General features: G+C 57.4%; 1 protein-coding gene across 1 annotated transcript; it reads right to left on the reverse strand.

The window, feature by feature from the left end:
• Positions 1–456: 456 nt before the first annotated feature.
• On the reverse strand, positions 457–18,834 carry ZNF335 (zinc finger protein 335). The gene is made up of 27 exons (XM_082856684.1): positions 18,289–18,834; positions 16,710–16,950; positions 15,701–15,778; positions 15,147–15,452; positions 14,928–15,059; positions 13,905–14,051; positions 12,347–12,599; positions 12,077–12,254; positions 11,119–11,231; positions 10,201–10,219; positions 9,953–10,069; positions 9,805–9,881; positions 9,562–9,722; positions 8,608–8,840; positions 7,597–7,690; positions 7,378–7,472; positions 4,675–4,934; positions 3,627–3,738; positions 3,162–3,536; positions 2,242–2,384; positions 1,998–2,161; positions 1,756–1,859; positions 1,585–1,662; positions 1,284–1,367; positions 1,130–1,195; positions 965–1,046; positions 457–872 (listed from the first exon to the last, which is right to left on the reverse strand). The coding sequence occupies exons 1-27, from the start codon at positions 18,487–18,489 to the stop codon at positions 745–747; spliced, it is 4,041 nt and encodes a 1,346-aa protein (XP_082712810.1). The 5' UTR covers positions 18,490–18,834; the 3' UTR covers positions 457–744.
• Between the last annotated feature and the right edge of the window lie 466 nt (positions 18,835–19,300).

A 19,300-nucleotide genomic window follows, 5' to 3' on the forward strand; every position in this document is an offset into this window, starting at 1 on the left:
TAGCTGTGTCGAGGCAGAAACCTAGATGCCTGCTGGCCCCGGAGCCAGCACAGTGAGTGGGCAGCCAGCTGTGTTTTCCAGTCAAGGGTCAGGAGGAAGAGCAGGTCAGAGGCACCTGGTCGGGGCGTGTGGCCTCTGCAGGCACCTGGCTGTGCTCTGAGGACCTCTAGGCAAGGAGCCAGTGCTCCCCCGAGGCCGGGGAGGAGGCAGGGTCTGAAGGTGCTCAGTGGGGCTTTCACCAGCTTAGCCATCTCTCCCAGTATCGGGCCTTTGCCCCGAGGGTCTGCCCTAGTGGGCCACTGTACTTACAGAGGCAGGCCAAGATGATGCACTGCGGGGCTGGGCAGCTTCCACCTCGTTTCCACCCTTGCGGGCTGTGGTGGGCTCCTCCTCCTTCCTAAATCCTTGCCTCGTTCTGGCTGTAGCAGCACATGGACAAAGTGAGCTGGCCAAGGCTGGACTCTGGTCCCTTTATTGAGACTGAGGGGCCAGTGGGTCCATCCAAACAAAAATAAATTTCTCTCCCAAAGCCTGCCTGCAGGCTGGGGCCCGCAGCATGTCCTGGCTGGGGCCCACGGCTGTCCCCTAACCCCAGCAGCACAGGTCTGGCTCCCCAGGAGTGATAGGATGCTGGCTGCTCAGTATCTGGAGATCCTAGGTGGAGCAGCGAGGGAGTCCCAGTGGGCCCCCCACCCCGAGCAGGGCTGGCCCCAATATCCATGGTCTTTGTTGGGCCCCTGGGGCTCAGTCATCGGTCAGGGTGATGACGTCGTACTCGATGCCCTGATGTTGCAGCTGTTGGATGTGTTCAGGCACTGCTTCCTCCGTGCCGAATAGGCCTTGGGCTTGGGCCATGGCAGCATCGGCCACCGCTGCCAGGGGAGGGGAAAGGATGGTGAGCCTGAGGCCCAGGAACTAGGCCTGGGCCCCAGGCCCCCAAGACCCTCAGGGTCCAGCCCCATACCTGTGACAGCTGAGTGTGCTGCAGCCTCAAGCTGGGCCTGTGTGACAAGCTGCTGGCCTGGGGACACCGGCACATACTGGATCTGGAGGAGAAGGGCAATGAGATGTAGCCTTACCAGGACCCCTGCCCGTGGCCCTGGCTCCACCTGGTCCCCAAGGGCCCTACCTGGGACTCCTGAAGGAACGGCGCCCCTTGTTCATACTGGATGTGTGTGATCTGGCCCTCCTGTACCTGGAGAGAGACAGCCAATCCAGTTACTCTCCAAGGAGGATGTACACCCCTCTCCTCACTCCTCACCTGCGTCCCAGGCCTGGCCTACCTGGATGTGATGGCCCTCCGGGACCACGACATATTCCTGGGGGAGCAGGTGCTGGACTCCATCCTGGGAGATGATGTACTGTACCTGAGGAAGGGGGGAGAAGAGGCAGGTGCTGGGGCCCCGCTCCTTGGGAGCTCAGCGAGGAAGGCAGAGCAGGGGGGTCAGGGACACCCTGTCAGCAATGGCAGCTGGAGGAGGAGTTTGGAAAGTACCGTTCCCCCAACCCCTTCCTGGGAATGGGGCCTGGAGGTTGGGGGGAGGAGGGCGGGCACTCAGGGCTGAGGTGGCGGCAGCAGCTCACCTGGTTATCAGATGTCACCAGGTGCTGGACCATCTGGCCATCTGCTGTAGTGATTTCTTGGATGTAGGTGGCTTCCTCCTGTCAGGGCCAGGTCAGCTCTAGCTTCAGATTTCTGTGTGCCCTCACCCCTGCCCATGACCTGCCAGCAGGGCCCCCAGCCCAGGCTCTCACCTGATCGGTCACTGTCTGTTCCTGGGCCACAATGATGTGTTCCTGGCCCAGTGCCTGCTGTAGCCGCTCTGGGCCCAGGACCCCGTGACTGGACTGGAGTGCAGCTGGGCAGAGAGGGGTGGATGCTCGTTCAGGGGCTCCAGGGGAACCTGAGACGCCCTGGCCCCGCCCTGGTCCAAGGGTGCCTTCTGGGGCAGTGGCTCAAGTCCTTTGTCCACCCCGGGGCCCCAGGCGCCACTCACTGTGCAGTGTGGCCAGCGTCTCGTCGTCACTGTTCAGGATGATTGTCTGGGTGGGGGTCTTGGGGGTCTGGGCTGGGGCCCGCGTGGTCGGGGTTGCCGCCTTCCTCCCATCGGGACTGTGCAGCCGCTGGATGTGGAACTTGAGGTGCCCGTTCCGGTTGAAGCTGAGGGCGAAGGAAGGCGGCTCAGGGGCGGCCCCACCACGCGTGCCCGGCAGCCCCTGCCCGCCTGCGCCTGGCCTCACCGCTGCCCGCAGAGGTGGCACTCGAAGGGCTTCTCGTTGGTGTGGGTCAGCATGTGGCGCCGCAGATCCTTCTTGTTCTTGGAAGCGAAGCTGCACTGGTTGCACTGGTGGGGCCGCAGGCTTGAGTGCTGCGCCATGTGGGCCTGCAGATGGGGCGGAGTCGGGGCACCGGCTGGGTGAGGACAGATGGCTCCGCACGGACAGGGGAGCCAGGGACCCTGACCTCAGGCGCAGTGGATGTGGGAGGAGCTGGGTGAGAAGTATCAGCCAGGCCAAGGTCTGGCACTGCTGGGTGTTCGAGAGCCACGAGCTCCGTCGGGAGGCCGCTCGGAAAGCCCTGTCTGCTGACACTCAGCTCACCCCTGTGAGACGTACAGGCTCAAAGAGGGGCCTCTGAAGGTCGCCCCCAGCTCGGACACTCTGGGTTCGGGGCCCCGCTCCCCTCACTGAGCCACTGTGAGGATTCAGCACGTGCTCGGATCTGAGAACCGATGATTTTCGGGTGAACAGACGGAGTCCCCGGAACCTGGCCTGCTCCACACCGACCCCCGCACCTCCCTGGGACACTGTGCCCTCAGTGTTCTGGACGACTCGAATCTCCCCAGCTGCCTCACGCCACCGCTCCTCTGCTCCTGCAGGCCCAGCTCAGCCATCACCTCTGGGACATCCCCCCAGCACCCCAAGTCCACGTGACTCGTTCCCCATCTGTGCTCCGCTGTGCGCACTTAGTTCACACCGGGGACACTGTCGGGTGTTAGTCACCACCTGGTGTGTCTCCCCGCCAGACTGAGCCCCCTGAGAGCTGGGGCCTTGCTGAGTCATCTCTGACCCCAGCAGGGAGCGGAGGACCTGGCCTGGGGGGGTACTCAGTCCAGGCTTGTTACACAGACGGGTGCCAGCAGAGGGACGGGGGCACCTACCCGGACCTCCGGCCACTGGCGAGCGCTGAAGGGGCAGTCGGGGCACTTGAAGGCACTAGGCCCAGCGTGGGCCCGTTTGTGACTTTCCATCTCAGCTCGGCCGGGGAAGGCCTCAGCGCAGATCTTGCAGGAAAACTTCTTTGACGACGCAGTGGCTGCAGATGGTGGCGAGGGGGGCACTACCAGGCCCAGGGCTTTGCTGGCAGCAGGAGGTGGGGAGGCAGAGCTCTGGGGGTCCCCCACTCGGCGGGTCCTGGCTGGAGACGGGGGCTCAGGGCCGTCTCTGGGCAGCCCCCCACACTGCAGCAAGGGCCACTTGGCTCCAGAGGCCAGGGCGTCTGGACTTGGGAAGGAGATGGGGCCATGTGCAGTCAGCTGTGGACAGGCAGGGGAGTGTGAGGCTCGGAGGGACGGAGGGAGGCAGGAAGAAATGGGAAGAGTAGAGGTGGCTACCCCCAGCCTCACCTCGATGTGGTGCAGCTGGGTCCCGTCGGCGGCCATGATGAAGTGCGTACCAGCTTCTTTCAAGGTGTCACTCACAACCGTGGCCTGGGCTGCCTCCCCGGGGGGCTCCTCGCTGTGGGCAGAGGAGGGGGGGGTAAGGCAGCGTTCCAGGAGAGGATGGAGGGCCACAGGAGTCCCCTTCCCCAAGAAAGGCATCAACTGAGGAGTGACTGCCACCGCAGGTTGACCCCTGGCTCCTCCCTTTACCAGCCGAACCTCCGCTGCCTCTGCGTAAATGGCGACCAAGTGTCCAGAGATCGTCCTTCTCAGAAGCTGTCATCCCTGCCCCCTCGATGGGCATGCTGGGGGGTGGCGAGGTGAAGGGCTCCAGGGGTCAAGCTCAAGTCTGACCAGGTGGGGCAGGAGGAGAGGGCGAGTGGGGAGGCAGGGCTGCAAGGACCCACGGGCCAAGGGTAAAGGGCAGATGCTGAGAGACTGGGCTGCCCAGGTGCCGGCCCAGGGATTCTGACTCCCATCCCAGCTGAACAATCTGGTACTTGAATTCAGGGCTTCCTCAGACTGCCCAGGGGTTCAGCGAACATGCGAAACATAAACGTTTCTGCCCCAAACGTGCTCAGTGTAGAGAAAGCCAAGTGCAGCTGCAGGGCCTCCAATGTCGCTAAGGAGCCTGAGCTCGTTCCTAAAACGACCTCAGGGACCGTCCCGTACAAGGAGGACGTGGGCTTTGGAACCACAGAGACCAGGGTCAGATCTACAGCCTGTCTGCCCTTAGGTGAGTTACTTCGCCTCCCTCCTCATTTGTAAAGAGAGGGAAACATGCATCTCGTGGGAATGGTTTAGGGAGTTCACGAATGTCACGTGCTCGGCACATCTTCAGCGGCTCTTGACCTCCTGAAGGGACACGACACCCCTACAGCCCAATTGTTTTACGTGTATTAGGAGTTTTACCTCCTGCCAGCTAGGCTTGGGTGGGCGGGGTCCTCATCTGACTCCCCCCAGCACACCTATAAACGGCTGGAGGGGGGATCTCGCAGGCAGCAGATCTCACCTGTAAGGTGTGCCAGGAGCCGATGTGCCCTCCTCCATGGTGGGTGCCGTGATGACGCTGTAGCCAGCCCCGCCAAATGGCCCAGGCGCCAGGGTGATCTGCTGTAGGTCCGGGGTGCCTAGCTGGCTCTCGGCGGCCACGCTGCCCCCTGGCTCTGCCATGTGGAGGGCTACCACTTGGGGAGTGGCACCTGCTGGGGAGGGCTGCCCACCAGAGGATGCGAACCCTGCTTCCACGTCCTCTGACTTCACCACAGCCACCTGCAACAGCACAAGTGGCAAAGGAGCTGGCGTTCAAGGCCCTTTTCTATCTCAGGGCCTCAAAGCTCACCCACGGTCTGGCGGGACCCAGTGCCACCACCACGTATTCACACGAGCCCAACTGTGTGTTCCTGGCAACTGGAAAGAGACTTAACGAGAACAGGCTAGAGTGTTACCACCCCCCAAGGGCACTGGGCAACGTCTGGAGACATTTTTGGTTGCCACAATTGGTTGGCACCTAGGGGGCAGAAGCCAGAGATGCTGCCAAACATCCCAGACGAGCAGGACAGCCCCCTCCGCAAGGAGTTATCTGGCCCAAAGTGCCAAGGATAAGAAATCCTGAAGTAGAGGAACAAGTGGCAGACCATTTAAGAAAAAAATGCAATAGTCAGAGTCTACCTCACATCCTACTCCAAAGCCTGCTTCAAATGTTTTCAAGATTGAAATGTAACAAATAAAACTCGAGACATATTAAAAGAAAATATGGATATTCCTATAATCCTTGGGGTGGGAAGTTTCCTAATCATGACAGAATATGTTAAAACCTACAGAAAAACAAACCATAAAATGAGATCAGAAAACAAAGAAGCTGGGGGCCTGGGGGGAGATGGTATTTAATAATTCACATAAGAGATAAAAAGTGGAGTTCCCACACATACAAAGAGCCCTTGCAAAGTTACACAAAAGAGATTAATAATTTAATGGAAAAATAGATACAGGGCACAAACATACATCAGAGAAGAAATAAAATGGTCTATGAACATAAAGAAAGAAACTCGATCCCTTTTGTGATCACAAAATTATAAACTAAGACCCTGACATATACTTCCATCACATGGAAGAGATTTATAAAAACTGATGCCCAGCGCTGGCGGGGCTGTGAGGAAGCACACTCTAGTGGTGGTCATGTAACTGACATAGCTTTTATGAGGTGTCACGCCTTGGGACCCACTGATTCTATTTACTTCTAGGAGGCTTTTTTTTTCCCCCCAACTAAAAAACATGTTTATGAGCACCCGAAAATGTATGTGCACTGAAGCACTGCCTTGAGTTAATGACAAGGAAGCCACCCACGCGTAAAGAACTGACGAAATAAGCTTCAGAACATCCCTAGGACGGAATGACGTGGAGACGTCAGGAAGGAGTGGACGCGTGTGTGTGGCCAGGCTGTGCCTCACACACTGCAGAGGGAAGAAAAGCTAGGCTGCCTGTGAGCGCGGATGGCATGATCTCATTTTTTAAGGATCAGGAGGTCTCTGTGTTAGTGAGCACGTGGACAAAACTGCAGAAACGCTTATTAACCTGTTAACAGTGGAATCGGAGGGGAGGGGAGGAACCTTAAGGACTTTCACCTTCTGAAGAGAACAAGTCTTAACGCTCATTTTGGGTTTCACAAGCGTATGTTTTTGTAATCAGAAAAACCAACCAACCAAAATGGATGATACTGGCATGAGAACGGCAAACAGAGCAATAGAACAGAACTTGTCTAGAAACAGACTCCTGTACCTGGGGGAATCCAGTGCACGATAAAGGGGATACTTTGAACCACTGGGGAAAACGAGAGGATTCGATTTATTGCACTGGACAACTTCTGGGAAAAAAGTAAACTTAGTCCCCTACCTTTCTGCACACACCAAAAGTGAATTCCAGGTGGAGTAAAAATTTAAGTGTAAAAAATGAAACCCTAAGAAGAAAATACAAATGAATGTTTATATAATCTTGAGGTGAAGAGGCCTAAGGATGATACCACAGGCAAAAACTATAAAAGCCTGATACGTTGAACTATCTAAAAATGTAAAACTTCTACACACCCCCAGATGCCACAAACTAAACCCTCTGAAGATTCTAGGTCCAACAGCAGGCTCCCCTCCACAGAGCTCTGTCCCCCAGCAGCATGTCACTGTTCCAAGCTGTTGGAATTCATCATCTCAAACACACAGTCTCCATCTTTCCAAGAGGCTGGGAGATGGGAGGTGCTAGCCTTAGAGAATCTGGAGAGGCACGGGGGGAGGGGAGGGAGAAGCAAAGATGATGAACCTGGGGGAGGATGTGCTAGGCTTAAGGTGCATGGAGCATGTGAGAGGTCGGAGCTCAGGAAAGCCTTGGGAGCCTCTGGGCTGTGGGAGGTGGCATGGAACGAGGGTGCTAGGCTAGATGGGAAGCTAGTTCAGACTCATGGGCACGGGCGGTGCTTACTGCTCAGCATGGCGGAGACCGCTGGTGACTCCGGACAGCGGAGTGGGAGAGCCTCTGTCCTCCCGGGGCCTCCCTGGCACAGCGGTCCCCCTCCTCTGCGTCTGCCCACTGGGTTTCAGTGGATCTGTCTCCCACTGACTGGGAGCTCCCTGAGGGCAGGGCACGTCTGCTCCATCACTAGCCTCCGCTCCCAGCGTCCAGCGCAGACCTGGCACCACGGGTAAAGCTGGGCCGGGGAGGAGCTCACCTGCAGGGCCGCGCTGCCCAGCTCCCGCCGAGCGCTCATGTTCAGCAACAGGTCCAAGGCTGTCTGTGTGGCCATGGCCGTCGACTCCTCAGCTCCTGGGTGGGTGGGACCTGAGCCTTAGAAATGGCTGGAAAACTGGCACCCAACGCCCTCTTCCCCAGCTTCCGGCCCCCACCGGCACGAGCCCTGCCCCTGATCCCACCATCCCTCAGAACTCACCTTGCTGGTAGATGATGGTAGCACCACCCAGGGTGTCAGAACACAGCAGCGGGGGTGTCTCGGGTGACTGGAGAGGTGCTGCCTCTGGGGGGATCTGCGGGGTGGGAATATGGCCAAGTGTGACAGGGGGCAGGCTCAGATTCAAGTGCATTCACCAAGCACCTCCTATGTGCCAGACACTTTACAGCTATTGGCTTGTTTCATCTTCACCCTCTTCAAGATATTTTCAAGATATTTACCAGCTCCACGCAACAGATGAACTGACTAAGGTTAAGGATCCCACAGCCAGTAAGTAGCAGAACTGGGACTTGAACACAAGACTACCTGACTCCAGAGCCTCTGTGTTCTACCAGCACATCGTGGTGGTCCATCTTTTGGGGAGGGGAGGGAAGGGGGCAGGCAACATACTCAGCTACAAGACTGTATTTCTCAGCCTCCCTTGCGGCTGGGTAAAGTGTGGCCCTGTAGTTAAGCAGGAGCTTCTGGTAAAAGTTCACGAGGAAGGTAAGACGGATAGATGGCGGGCATCATTTTTGCTCTTCCCCTATCCCTTCCTCCTGCTTCTTGCCTGGGATGTGGCTAGGAAGGCTGGAGCTCCTGCAGCTATATGGGACCATAAGTCAATCACAAAAATGGGAGTCACATGCCTAGGACGGCTGGGAAAAAGTATCAAGAAAGCTTGGTTCCTGATGACTGATCAAGGAGCTGCCACATCAGCCCTGGGTTGCTGACCTCTGGACTTCTTTCACATGAAGACAATAATAAACTATCACCATAGTCAAGATACTGATATTTCCACGCTCTATTGCTAGCACTGGAAAGCCACCCCTACTCTGAGATTAGGGTGACATATCTGTGACCTCAGCTGCTCTTCACCACAATCCAGAGAGGCAGGGGTCATTTCGCTGTACTCAGTGTGCCAGTGAGGATGCTAGGGCTGGGAGAGGCAGCATCACACCGGCATTGCAGCCAACGCTCCTAACCCCCTTGTCTGCTGCTTGAGCTCATTACCTCAGGAGGTCCTGGGGAGCTGGGCGGAGGTCCAGGGGCTGCGCTATGCTGCTGCTTCAGCTCCTCAATCTGTTGCAGAGAGAAGAAGGGGCGACGGCGGGAAGGGGGCTCCTCGGGGTGGCGCCGCCCCCACTCCTCAAAGCTGCTTGCATGTCGGCACCGTACGTGCAAGCGGAGGTTCTTCTTGTGTCGCGTGCTGAAGTGGCAGTACTCACAGGCAAAGGGCTTGGCCCCTGCAGGCACATGCGTAGGGATGCTTGGGCTTGCCCACCCCCTCTAGGAAGCCTTCTGTGACCCCAAGAACGTCTCCAACTGATTCACTCCCTGCGATGTGTTCCCAAGCTCAGGGAAACCCATGCTCTGTGCAATTTGGTGTGCCAGGACAGAAACGAGCCAGGTCTCCCTCTGCGCTCACAGCCTTCCTCCGAGTGCCTATTTTCAAGGTCAGGTGACCACATACTTCTCTTATGACTCATCTCCCGAAGTGTCCCCCCAGCTCTCTTTCTCTCTTCTTCCCTAGTGTGTCTGCCAGAGGGCTAGGCACCAAGGAGGAGAAAGAACCAACTTTTGCTGTCCATCTTCTGCGGGCCAAGATGTGATGCTGCTTTAGTGGTTTCCTCTGTCGAGGGCAGGGCCTATGTAAGACCTCTCTCAAGCCCCAGTGCCCAGAACAGACAGGGCTCAGGGAACAAATGGAACTCACGTTTATAACCCCATGGTTGGTACTTCTGATTCTCTCCTTTCACAACTAAGAAAGGTTCAGAGAGTGCCAGCAACTGGCCCTGGGCCACACAGAGAAGAGCTGGCTGCGTTGGAAACTCAGCTGAGGTTAGAGTGACAGTCCCAGGGGGGATTCCCTGCAGTAGAAGGGCTGGGGCTGCTGAGGGGGATGAAGAGGACAGAACTGAGCCTCCGACAGGGGGCTACGGTGTGTTGGGGGGTGGCTGGCCTGACCTGTGTGCTTGACGGCCACGTGGGACAGCAGGAAGTCCTCTCGGAAGGTGCGGTAGGGGCAAAAGCTGCACTTGAAGGGCTTGTCGCTGACATGGGAAAGCTGGTGGTTCAGCAGCGCCTTCTTGTCCTCACAAACGAACTCGCAGAACTCGCACTTGAACCTGGAGGTGGTGGGAGAGGGGAGAGCTCAGCGACAGGGCGCGGTGGGGAGCCGCAGCCCCAGGGGCCTCCTTGGGGATGTACCTGCGGTTGGCGACGGCCTGGATATGCGTGAGCAGGTGCATCTTGAAGGTGTAGCGCTTCTTAAAGGACTTTCCACACTGTGGGGGGTGGCGAGGCGGGTCAGACAAGGGAGCCCCCAGGCGGGCCCCCTGCCCCCAGCCCCACCCACCTTGTCACACATGTGGGGCTTCTCGGTGCTGTGAGTCTTCATGTGCTGCGTGAGTCTCTTCTGCATGGGGTAGACACGGCCACACACAGGGCAGGGGAAGGAGCTCAGCTTGGGGGTCTGGGAAGGGACAGAAGGGGCCGGGTGGAGAGAAAAGGGGAGGAGAGAGGGTGAGACCATGCCTCCTCCCCCACCAACCCCCCAGCCGCCCTCAAGCAGGCTCCCTTCCTGGCCTGGGGCCCCAGACTCACCGGGTCTGGCCTCTTCTTCCTGGGGGAGAAAGGCACAGGAGTCAGACCATCTTGTCCCCAAGCCCACCCCAGACCCTCCCCCGCTGACCAGACCCATCCTCGGCCCTGTCCTCAGCCCCAACCCAAGCCCCTTTCTCTTAGAACAGTATTTCCCCAATGGGAGTTCGCTGGGGAAAACGCCAAGAGGTGTGCTGTAAATAAAGTTTTGCAGTCGACTAACTTTAGGAACAGTGCCCCTCTCTCTCTCTCTCTCTCTCTCTCTCTCTCTCTCTGTGTCACGAAATGCATTTGCATTTTAAAGGCTCTGAGAAGCTCTGCAGGGAAAAGAGCTGTGGAACCAGGTTTTCAACCTGGTGTCCCTAATCTTATGTGGACATAGAACTCCCCCTCCCTTTTTATTTTTTTTAAAGAAACACCTAAAAGCGGGAATTCCCTGGCTGTCCAGTGGTTAGCACTCAGCGCTTCCACTGCCGGGGCCCGGGGCTCAACTTCTGGTCGGGGAACTAAGATCCTGCAAGCCGCACTGTGATACTTCAGTGAACAATCACTAGGCCCCTGAGGATCTTTGTTTTTCCACCCACTTGTCCTACGTCTGCCCTATCAGTGCCGTGAGAGATGGAGTATGGACGTGGAGCCTGGAAGACCTTCAGATCATTTTGAGACCCTTCAGGTACACGATTTCCTTTAATCACCTCAATAGTGACTGTCCCCAATTTACAAAGCTCGAAGCAGGGAAGAGACCAAATAAGGGACCTCTAGACCCTGACACTGCCCTGTTCTGAGCCAAGTGATCTGGGATGAATCGCCCTGCCTTTCCCCCATCTGTACTGTGCTGCAAAGGGGGCTGGCCCCGAGCAGGGGCTCAGTAAGGGGGAATCCGTGGTTACCCTGGGCCTCCACTTCCCCACCCCCACTGACCGGTCCCGGCTATGCACGGCCGCGTGCCGGATGACGTCCTTCCGGTAAACACTGGTGTAGCTGCATTCGTCACACTTGTAGGGCTTACTGCCCACGTGGTTGAACATATGCTCCTGGGAGAGAGGCAGAAGGACAGGGGGCTGGGGTGTAGCCTCCCTTCCTGCCCACCCGCCCTGTGCCTACAGCCGTAGAGGCGCCCCCTCCCCACTGCACCCTGGAACAACCCCCGCTCCCCACCCCTACCGCAGGGGTCCAGAGAACAACTTCTAGGTCCGGGTCTGGGGGAGGAAGCACTGTGCGCACAAAGCACAGGGGCTCTGGCCATCTGTGCTCAAGCTACCCCCGACCTCCACCCGTGGGCAGCTCTGCCTCACTTTGGCCAAGCCAAGCTGCAGTTTCCTGCGTCAGTAAAATGGGGCTCTCAACACCTATGACCTTGTTGGGCTATGTGAGATGATAAAAAGGAAGCCCTTTCTTTTTTTGCGGTACGCGGGCCTCTCACTGCTGTGGCCTCTCCCGCTGCGGAGCACAGGCTCAGCGGCCATGGCTCATGGGCCCAGCCACTATGCCGCATGTGGGATCTTCCGGGACCGGGGCACGAACCCGCGTCCCCTGCATCGGCAGGCGGACTCTCAACCACTGCGCCACCAGGGAAGCCCAAACTCCTTTCTTGAGACACGTTCCCGCCACCAGGTGGGAGACTTTCTAACACGCTGAATTCAATTAAAGCAGTGGCACTGCCATCTGCCCGCTGTGGTGGTCGTGAGGCAAGTCTAAGACGATGTGACGCCACCATGCAGTGTGAGGCCTACCACAGTGCGCCCTCGGCCCAGACGCGCACTGACACGGGGCAGGAGGGTGACCGCGGGTGCGGTGATCTCCACTCCCCCGAGGCCTTCTCCCATCCAGAGTCCCTTCTCCCCCTGCCCTCCCGCGCCTCCGCTTCCCTCGGCCACACCTTGAGCGAGGACCAGCGGCGGGAGCGGTAGCTGCACTGCAGGCACTTGAAGAGCTGGGGGTTGCCAGCCTCGTGGGAGTTGACGTGGAAGCGCAGGTCCTCATGGGACAGGAAGCGGGAACCGCAGATGCGGCACAAGAAGGGCCGCAGGAGGGGTTTGGGCGACTTGTAATAGTACCTGCCAGGAGGGTGTTGGGGAGAGGTCTGGCTGGGCCAGGGGCCTGGCCACTTCCCCCTGCCCCCAGCCCTCATCTGTGCTCGCCGCCGTACTTGCGGTATTTCTTGCCGAGGAAGCGCCTGGAGGGTCGTCCACGGCGGCGGGGCGGGGCGTCGGGCTCGTCCTGGCAGGACGGTGCTGCGTTCTCCACATCTGACTGGCTCATGCCGGGTTCCACAGGGGGCCGGTTGGCCTTGCCCAGGGCCACCAGGCGTCCCGGGCCTGAGGAGCTGGGTGCCTCGGGGTCTTGTGGCTCCAGAGGGCTCTGTCCAGTCTGGGAGCTGACCAGAGGCTCTCCTTCCACACCTGCCATGGACACACCAGGACAGATGTGGACAGCTGTGCCAGAGGCCAGCCAAAATATCCGCCCACACACACACCGTCACGGACCACTGATAGGCCCGTCAGGTCACGGGACAGACGCAGGCAGCCCGTGGTTAGAGGGCAGCGTGGACATATGGTTCCTCCTGCAGCTGACGGGCTGTTAGCACAGCACGACTTAAATGGGACAGTCTGGAGCAGCACTGGGAGAGCTGGGACCTCGCGGCCAGGAGACCTGCGGGTAGGCTAAGCTGTCATCGACTTGCTGTGTGTTCTCAGGCAAAGCCACTCCCCTCTCTGAGTCTCATTTTCCCCGTCTATCAAATGCATATAATTGTTGCTCTAGTGACCTCATGGGAACGTTCTAAAGTCTGGGGAGCAACAGCAACACTTCAACACTGGTTTTCCCAACGGAGGCTGTGTAGTTGGAGGGCAGACGGGAGGAAGGGAAGAGACATCACCGCACACACTCGCAAAGCCTCTGACGTCTGAACATCTGAATGCGTTACCTATTCAAAAACACTAACAGCATTTCAATGTAATGTTTTAAAAATTCAAAATTATATGCCATTTTGTTTCTTAATGGGGTGCCAGGTTATTCAGGTGTGTTCACCTTGTGAAAATTCACTGAGCTGTGAATTCACTAAGCTGATTCACTTAGCATACATGTGCTTTTCAACACATATACCTCAGTAAAAAGTTATTTGAAAAATAAGACTAAAAAATACAACACCCACAACTGCATGTACAAAAACAGCTACCATGTATTTTTTCCCTGTCTATTTAAGCCTTAAAAAACAATCCTAAGAGGCGGGTGCTATCACCTCCATTCATAATAAGGGAATGGGAGATTCAAGAGGCAAAGTAACATGCTCCAGGTCACACAGCCGGTAGGTGGCAGAGCCGGCATTCATGCCCACGGCGGGTCTTTCCTGTCCCCGGCTTGTAATGCTCCAAGTCCGTGCTCCTCCAACATAGTCTCAGACCTCAGACTTATTCTCATTTTAGTAATAATTCTTAAAACTTAACTTATTAGTTCAGTTACAAATACTCAAACTTCTGTGCTGTGACAGCTTACCACGGAAAAGCCGTTTCAGGAAGCTGCTGCATCCTAACTCTCAAGCTTGGTATGGGAGAGCTTTCCCCTTTACGAGGAGGCCTGCAGGTCACCCCGGTGGGATTGAGACATGCTACTCTGCAAGCATGTCTGCAAGGGCTCCATGGAAGCAAGCGGGGAACGAGGCCACCCCTGGGCCCCACCGCACAGCCCCACCCACAAGTAAGTCTCACCATCCAGGAGATCCGAGGTCTCCAGGCGAGGCAGCTTCCGGGGCCGGCCAGGTCTCCTGCGGGGTCTCGGTGTACTGGGAGTGGGGCGCTGGGGTCGTAGCTGCCGGCCCCGGGGCTCATCCTCAGCAGGGTTATAGTCGCTGTCCTCTGTGGGGACAGCAAAAGAAGGGGGGCATCAGCCTTGACCTTTCAGTCCTGACCCCTTGCCAGCTTCCCTGGAAAGAGGCCCACTTCCCTATCCCTCCCTGCCTGTTCCTCCCTTCAAACCCACCAGTGATGCCTCCTCCGGGAAGCCCTCCTGATGTCCCCCTGGCTGTGAGCGCCACTCTCTGGCCCCTGTAGTCCTTTCTCTGTACCTTTCCTAACACCTACCACTAGCTCATATGGCACCTTTATGTGAATCAGAAAAAAGCACTCCTTCCTCAATACGCTTTACGGCCATTGTTAGAAAACAGCTGCCTAGTCACTCCAGTCTACAAAGCAGGACTATGCTATCCATTGAGGGAGCCAGTAGCTCCCTCACTAGCCATATGTGGCTACTGAGCACTTGAAATATGCTTCGACTAACTGGAGACATAAGTATAAAACACACAACAGATTTCCGAAAATTAGTATGAGAAAAAGAACGTAAAGCTTACTAATAACTCTTTATAATCATTGCATATTGAAATGATAATACTTTAGACATAATGGGTCAATAAAATATATGACTGAACTTAAATTCATCTTTTTCATTTTACTTTCAACATGACAACAAAAAACACACGTGGCTTCCATTCTGTTTCTGCTAGACAAATGTGAACGTGACCCTCTTGGACACAGTACTATTTTTCAGCGCGTGGCCCGTACAGCTGCACACAGAGCTCCTGGTCCCAGAGCTCCAACTCCTCTGTCTTATGCTGGAGGCACCCGTGGCTGCGTGTGTGCCAGTTCCTCGTCCCTGACCCTCCCTACAGGCCAGGGGGAGCTCCGTATTTGCAGACGTGGGTGTGGATGACAGGACCGAGAGCCACGGTAGCCTACCTTCCAGGTCATCGATGGCGCCGGCGTCTATGATGTCATCATCGTCCTCCTCCTCTGGGCCCTCTTCCTCCTGGGTCCTGGCAGAGGCACCCCACTTCCGCAGACGTCCCTTTTTTCCGGTGGCGGCGGCTGCTAGCGGTACAACAAGCTTGCTGCATCTGACTCTTGGCACCCCAGTCCCACCTGTGGAGGCGGCCAGGCAGGCCACCGTCAACGCACCTGGGCAGAAGTGCCGCTCCCGCATGTGGCGCAACAGTGTGGCCTTGGCGCTGCTCCGGTACTGGCACATCTTGCACTTGAACTGCTGCACCACCACCACCTCCATCATGGCCTCCAGGCTCTGCAGGTCTGGCTCCTCGGCGCCAGAACCCAGGCATGGCTGCGCTGGGGAGCTGGGTCCACCCTGTACCTCCTCAGGGGGCTCCAGGCACGTGGATGTGGACGTGGGGCCATCGGCTAGAGCTTCGATGGCTGCCAGGCTGTGGGCCAGGGTGGAACTGGACATCGGTGATGCCATGGGGGCCCCTGGGAAGGTGAGGGAATCAGAGGGGAGGAAGTGGAGGGGGAGGCTGGCCACGAGCTACAGCTGCCCCTCCCAGGCAGGCCCAGGGATCCAAGAACCCCACTCCTCACCAGAGCAACAGTGGAGGAACTGAGAGGCCCAAGGCAGTGGAGAAGCTGCCAAGATCACACAGTGAGTGTACGGCAGAGCCTCCCTGTCCTACTCCCCCACCCAGGGCAGGGTTCCCTGGGTCTGGCGCCTGGAGTCTTACCATCGTCTGGTCCCTGCAGGATCAGGTACCGTGTGGTCTCGGACCCACCGCCCTCAGCACTGGTCACGGTGATGCAGCCTGGGCAGAAGTGTGAGGAGGGGATGCACAGCTGATAATGGCAATTGTCACTGCCCACACTCATTCTGACTCACCCGTGAGACTGTGAGTCCGCTGCCCCATTGCCCACTTCCCGTCCAGGGCAGGGCTGTTGAGAGGTCTGCTGTGTGTGACACGCTGGCCCAGCAGCCAGTCCACAGCTGCCCACCTTTAACCATTAAAGGAGGACTGGCTTTTCAGGCCATCCCAGGGCTTTTCCAGGTGCTACAACCCTTACACGGATCATTATTAATAGAAAGTAGTTTGGCAAATCATGAGCACCCGCTCTGGAGTCACTGTCTGAGCTCACGCCCCAACACTTGCTGATGACAGCGGGCACATTAGTTTACGTCCTCTGTGCCTTGGCTTTCTCATCCAGACTGTGAGAATAACAGCATCTACCTTTTGGGGTTACCAAGAGGATTGATGAACTACTGCAGGTAAAGTATTTAGAAGAGACTCCAGTACAAAGTTAGGTGTCACTGTTTCTATATTTATTGATTGCTTATCATATGCCAGGAACTATACTGTACTATCTCATTAAATCCCCACATTGGGGCTTCCCTGGTGGTGCAGTGGTTGGGAGTCTGCCTGCCGATGCAGGGGACACGGGTTTGTGCCCCCGTCCGGGAGGATCCCACATGGCACGGAGCGGCTGGGCCCGTGAGCCATGGCTGCCAAGCCTGCACGTCCGGAGCCTGTGCTCCACAACAGGAGAGGCCACAGCAGTGAGAGGACCGCGTACCGAAAAGAAAAAAAAAAAAAAATCCCCACATCGTTTACCACTATGAGATGGGGTTACCGTTTCCATGTTACAAACTCAGAGTGGTAAGGTTATCTGCCTGAGTCTGCACAGCTGCTTCTGCAGGGAAACCCTTATGGGGCAACTCCTTCCCCCTGTGGCCTGACTCACTCTGGATGAGGTCGGGCCCGATGGTGGACTCGATGATCTTGTCAATGGCTGAGCCGAGGTCTGAGGAAGAAGCCGTGCAGTCGGACACCAGCATGTTGGGGTCTGGGAGTGCGCTGGAGTGCACCAGGGCTGGGGGGCCGCCTGTCACCCCTGCCACTGGCCCGTGGGAAACAGAAGATGAATCAGGGAGGTAGCCATGGGGCAGGGGTTCTGTGCTGGAGCTGCTCTCGGATACCTCCTCCTGGGGGACGGGAAACAGGGGAGTTTAGGAGCCAGGGATGGGGCAGGGCAGGCTGCCCCCACCCTGGCCCAAGGATGTGGTAGGTGGAGCCACCCACACCCTCACCCCCATTGAGGACCAGTGAGAGAAACCCTCTAGTCACAGAGCTCCCCCAAGAACAAGCGCCAGGGTCCCTGGCTCTGGGCAGGTACAAGGCCCCATGTTTCCCACACCTCACACAACAGCCAGGTGAGGCTATTCTCGTCAGGCTTTCAAATAAGCTGTTCCCTCTGCCTGAAATGCTTCCTAGCATCACACCGTGGCTAACTCCTACTCAGCCTTCTCACTGCCATTCACCTGGTACCTCTCCTGGGAAGATGACCCTGACCCACAAAGCCAAGTTAGGACCTCTCCATCCTCAGTGCTATGGTCGCCTGTGTCCCGCCATCACGTTATGGTTCACTCTGCAATGTTAGGTCTCCCAGGTCAGACTCCATAAGGGCCAGGACCCCATCTCTCGTCTCCTGCTGTATCTCCTGGGTCCAGCACAAGCTGGGCACATGCTAAGTCCACCTCTGCTGAATTAATAAAACCCCTGGACCCCAAAGGGGGGGCTACTGTTGTGCACCTCTATAATGTGATGTCCTGAAAATGATCACTATCTTGCAGACAATGACAACGGTAATGGCTGATACTTATTGGCTGCTTACCATGTGCTGAGCCCTGTGTTAATTGCTTTGCATATATTAATTCATTTAGTTCTCAAAAAAAAAAAGAGAAAAACCTACTGAGGCAAGTATATTTATTATTCCCATTCTATAGATGAGAAAACTGACAGCTAAAAGTTTGGGTGGCTTATCTAAGATCACAGAGCCAGGAGGCGGCAGAGCCAGGAGACTATTTTACAAAGCGTTTCCAAGAAAATGTCTGGTGGTTGCTCACAACAGAGCACCCTCAAGAGTAGGTATTTCTGCTCCGTTTTAAAGATTGACGACCGAGGTTCAAAGAGATGTCCCAGTGAATCAGTGGTACAGCCAAGACTTGAACCAGGTCACCTGCATCCCAAAGAGTGAGGACAGTGGGTAGTGCAGTGGGTCAGCCCACAGCCTAGATTTGAATCCTGGCGCTGTGTCTCAGTTTGCTCCTCTGTGAGATTTGGAAAACAGTGGTATGTGCTTTACAAGGTATGAGACTTAAATGAGAAAATCCACGCTAAGGGCCTGGCCTGGTGCCCGGCTCACAGTAAACCATAATCAAATATTAGCTATAAGCAAGCCTTGCTGGCTTCTTCCCCTTGGCCGCCAGGCACTGCTGCCTGCGGTCCCTGCCACCACCCACGCCGGCAAGCAATGTCCATACCAGAGAGCTGGTGCCGCGGTCCGAACTCTGCCCCACGCCAGAGTCGTCGGTCTCGGCTGGCCCCGGAGCGGCCGCGGCGTCGCTGCTGTCGGCCGACACGGCTTCCGAGGTGCCCACACCCAAGCCGCTCTCAGAGGGCTCCTCGGGCCGGCCAGGACCAGGGGCCGTGTCGCTACTGCTCTCCACCTCGTTCTCCTCCATCGGCTCGGGGGGCGGCCTGATAGGGGGGCCCAGGGTCTGGGGCCTTTACTCTGCGAGAAGAGGTGACGGGGGCTGGAACAGGTGGGCTTCATCTTGGGGCCCCGCGGCGCACGCAGCTGCGCCCATATGCCCATTTCGCAGATGCAAACACTGAGTCGCCGACGGGGCGGGGCTTTCTAGTGTATTGCGAGGGGAGCTTCGAGAAAACAGGACCAGGAAGCCTTGCCTCCCAGTCTCGGGTCCTTCCCCCATCCCCGGAGGGTGGTCAGTGGCGGGTAATCTTGACCCTTTGCTCCTTCCCTCCATGATTTCCGCAGAGTGGTTCACTCTACGGGCCCCGGCCGGGCTCAGTGGCTCAGCCCTTCGGTCCCCCGAGTCCCCCCGGGTGCAGAGTCGGTGGTACAGCCCGCAAGCCCCCTGGGTCAGCGGCTCGCTCCCCCCTCCCCTGGTTCCCGTGCGGAGGGGGCTGACAGCGACGGTCCCGGGGCCTGGAGACTCGGGGCTGTCCCCGGCGCTGCCTGCGCTCCAGGCCCGACGCCATCTTGTGGCGGCTCCGGGTTTCCGCTCAGGCAAGTGCGAGAGCGACTAAAGGGCCTGGGACCCCGGGGCCCTGTTCGGACAGCCCCGCCGGCCCGGGACCTCTCCACCGGGTATCCCCGCAGTGTGGCCCCACTTCACGGCAGGGTGCAGTGGGGCGACCTGACTCCACCCGACGCTCACCTGACGCTTTCGTAGCCTCGTTCCTCTCCGACTCCGGCATCGACGAAGTCGCCATCCTCTTTCCCCCGCTGCGGAGGGACCCATCGGCCTT

This window comes from Leucopleurus acutus (genome assembly GCF_964270905.1).
Source record: "Leucopleurus acutus genome assembly, chromosome: 16".
In the NCBI taxonomy this organism is placed as follows: Eukaryota; Metazoa; Chordata; class Mammalia; order Artiodactyla; family Delphinidae; genus Leucopleurus; species Leucopleurus acutus.

Bases quoted from the DNA above. Each gene is read 5' to 3' on its own strand.
- ZNF335 (XM_082856684.1), bottom strand. From the start codon at position 18,489: ATGGAGGAGAACGAGGTGGAGAGCAGTAGCGACACGGCCCCTGGTCCT. The intron at 15,779-16,709 runs GTGAGTCAGGCC...ACTTCTGCCCAG, and splicing joins CGGGCCCGACCTCATCCAGA to GCTGCATCACCGTGACCAGT. The intron at 9,882-9,952 runs GTGGGTGGGGCT...CACCCCCCACAG, and splicing joins AGCCCCACATGTGTGACAAG to TGTGGAAAGTCCTTTAAGAA.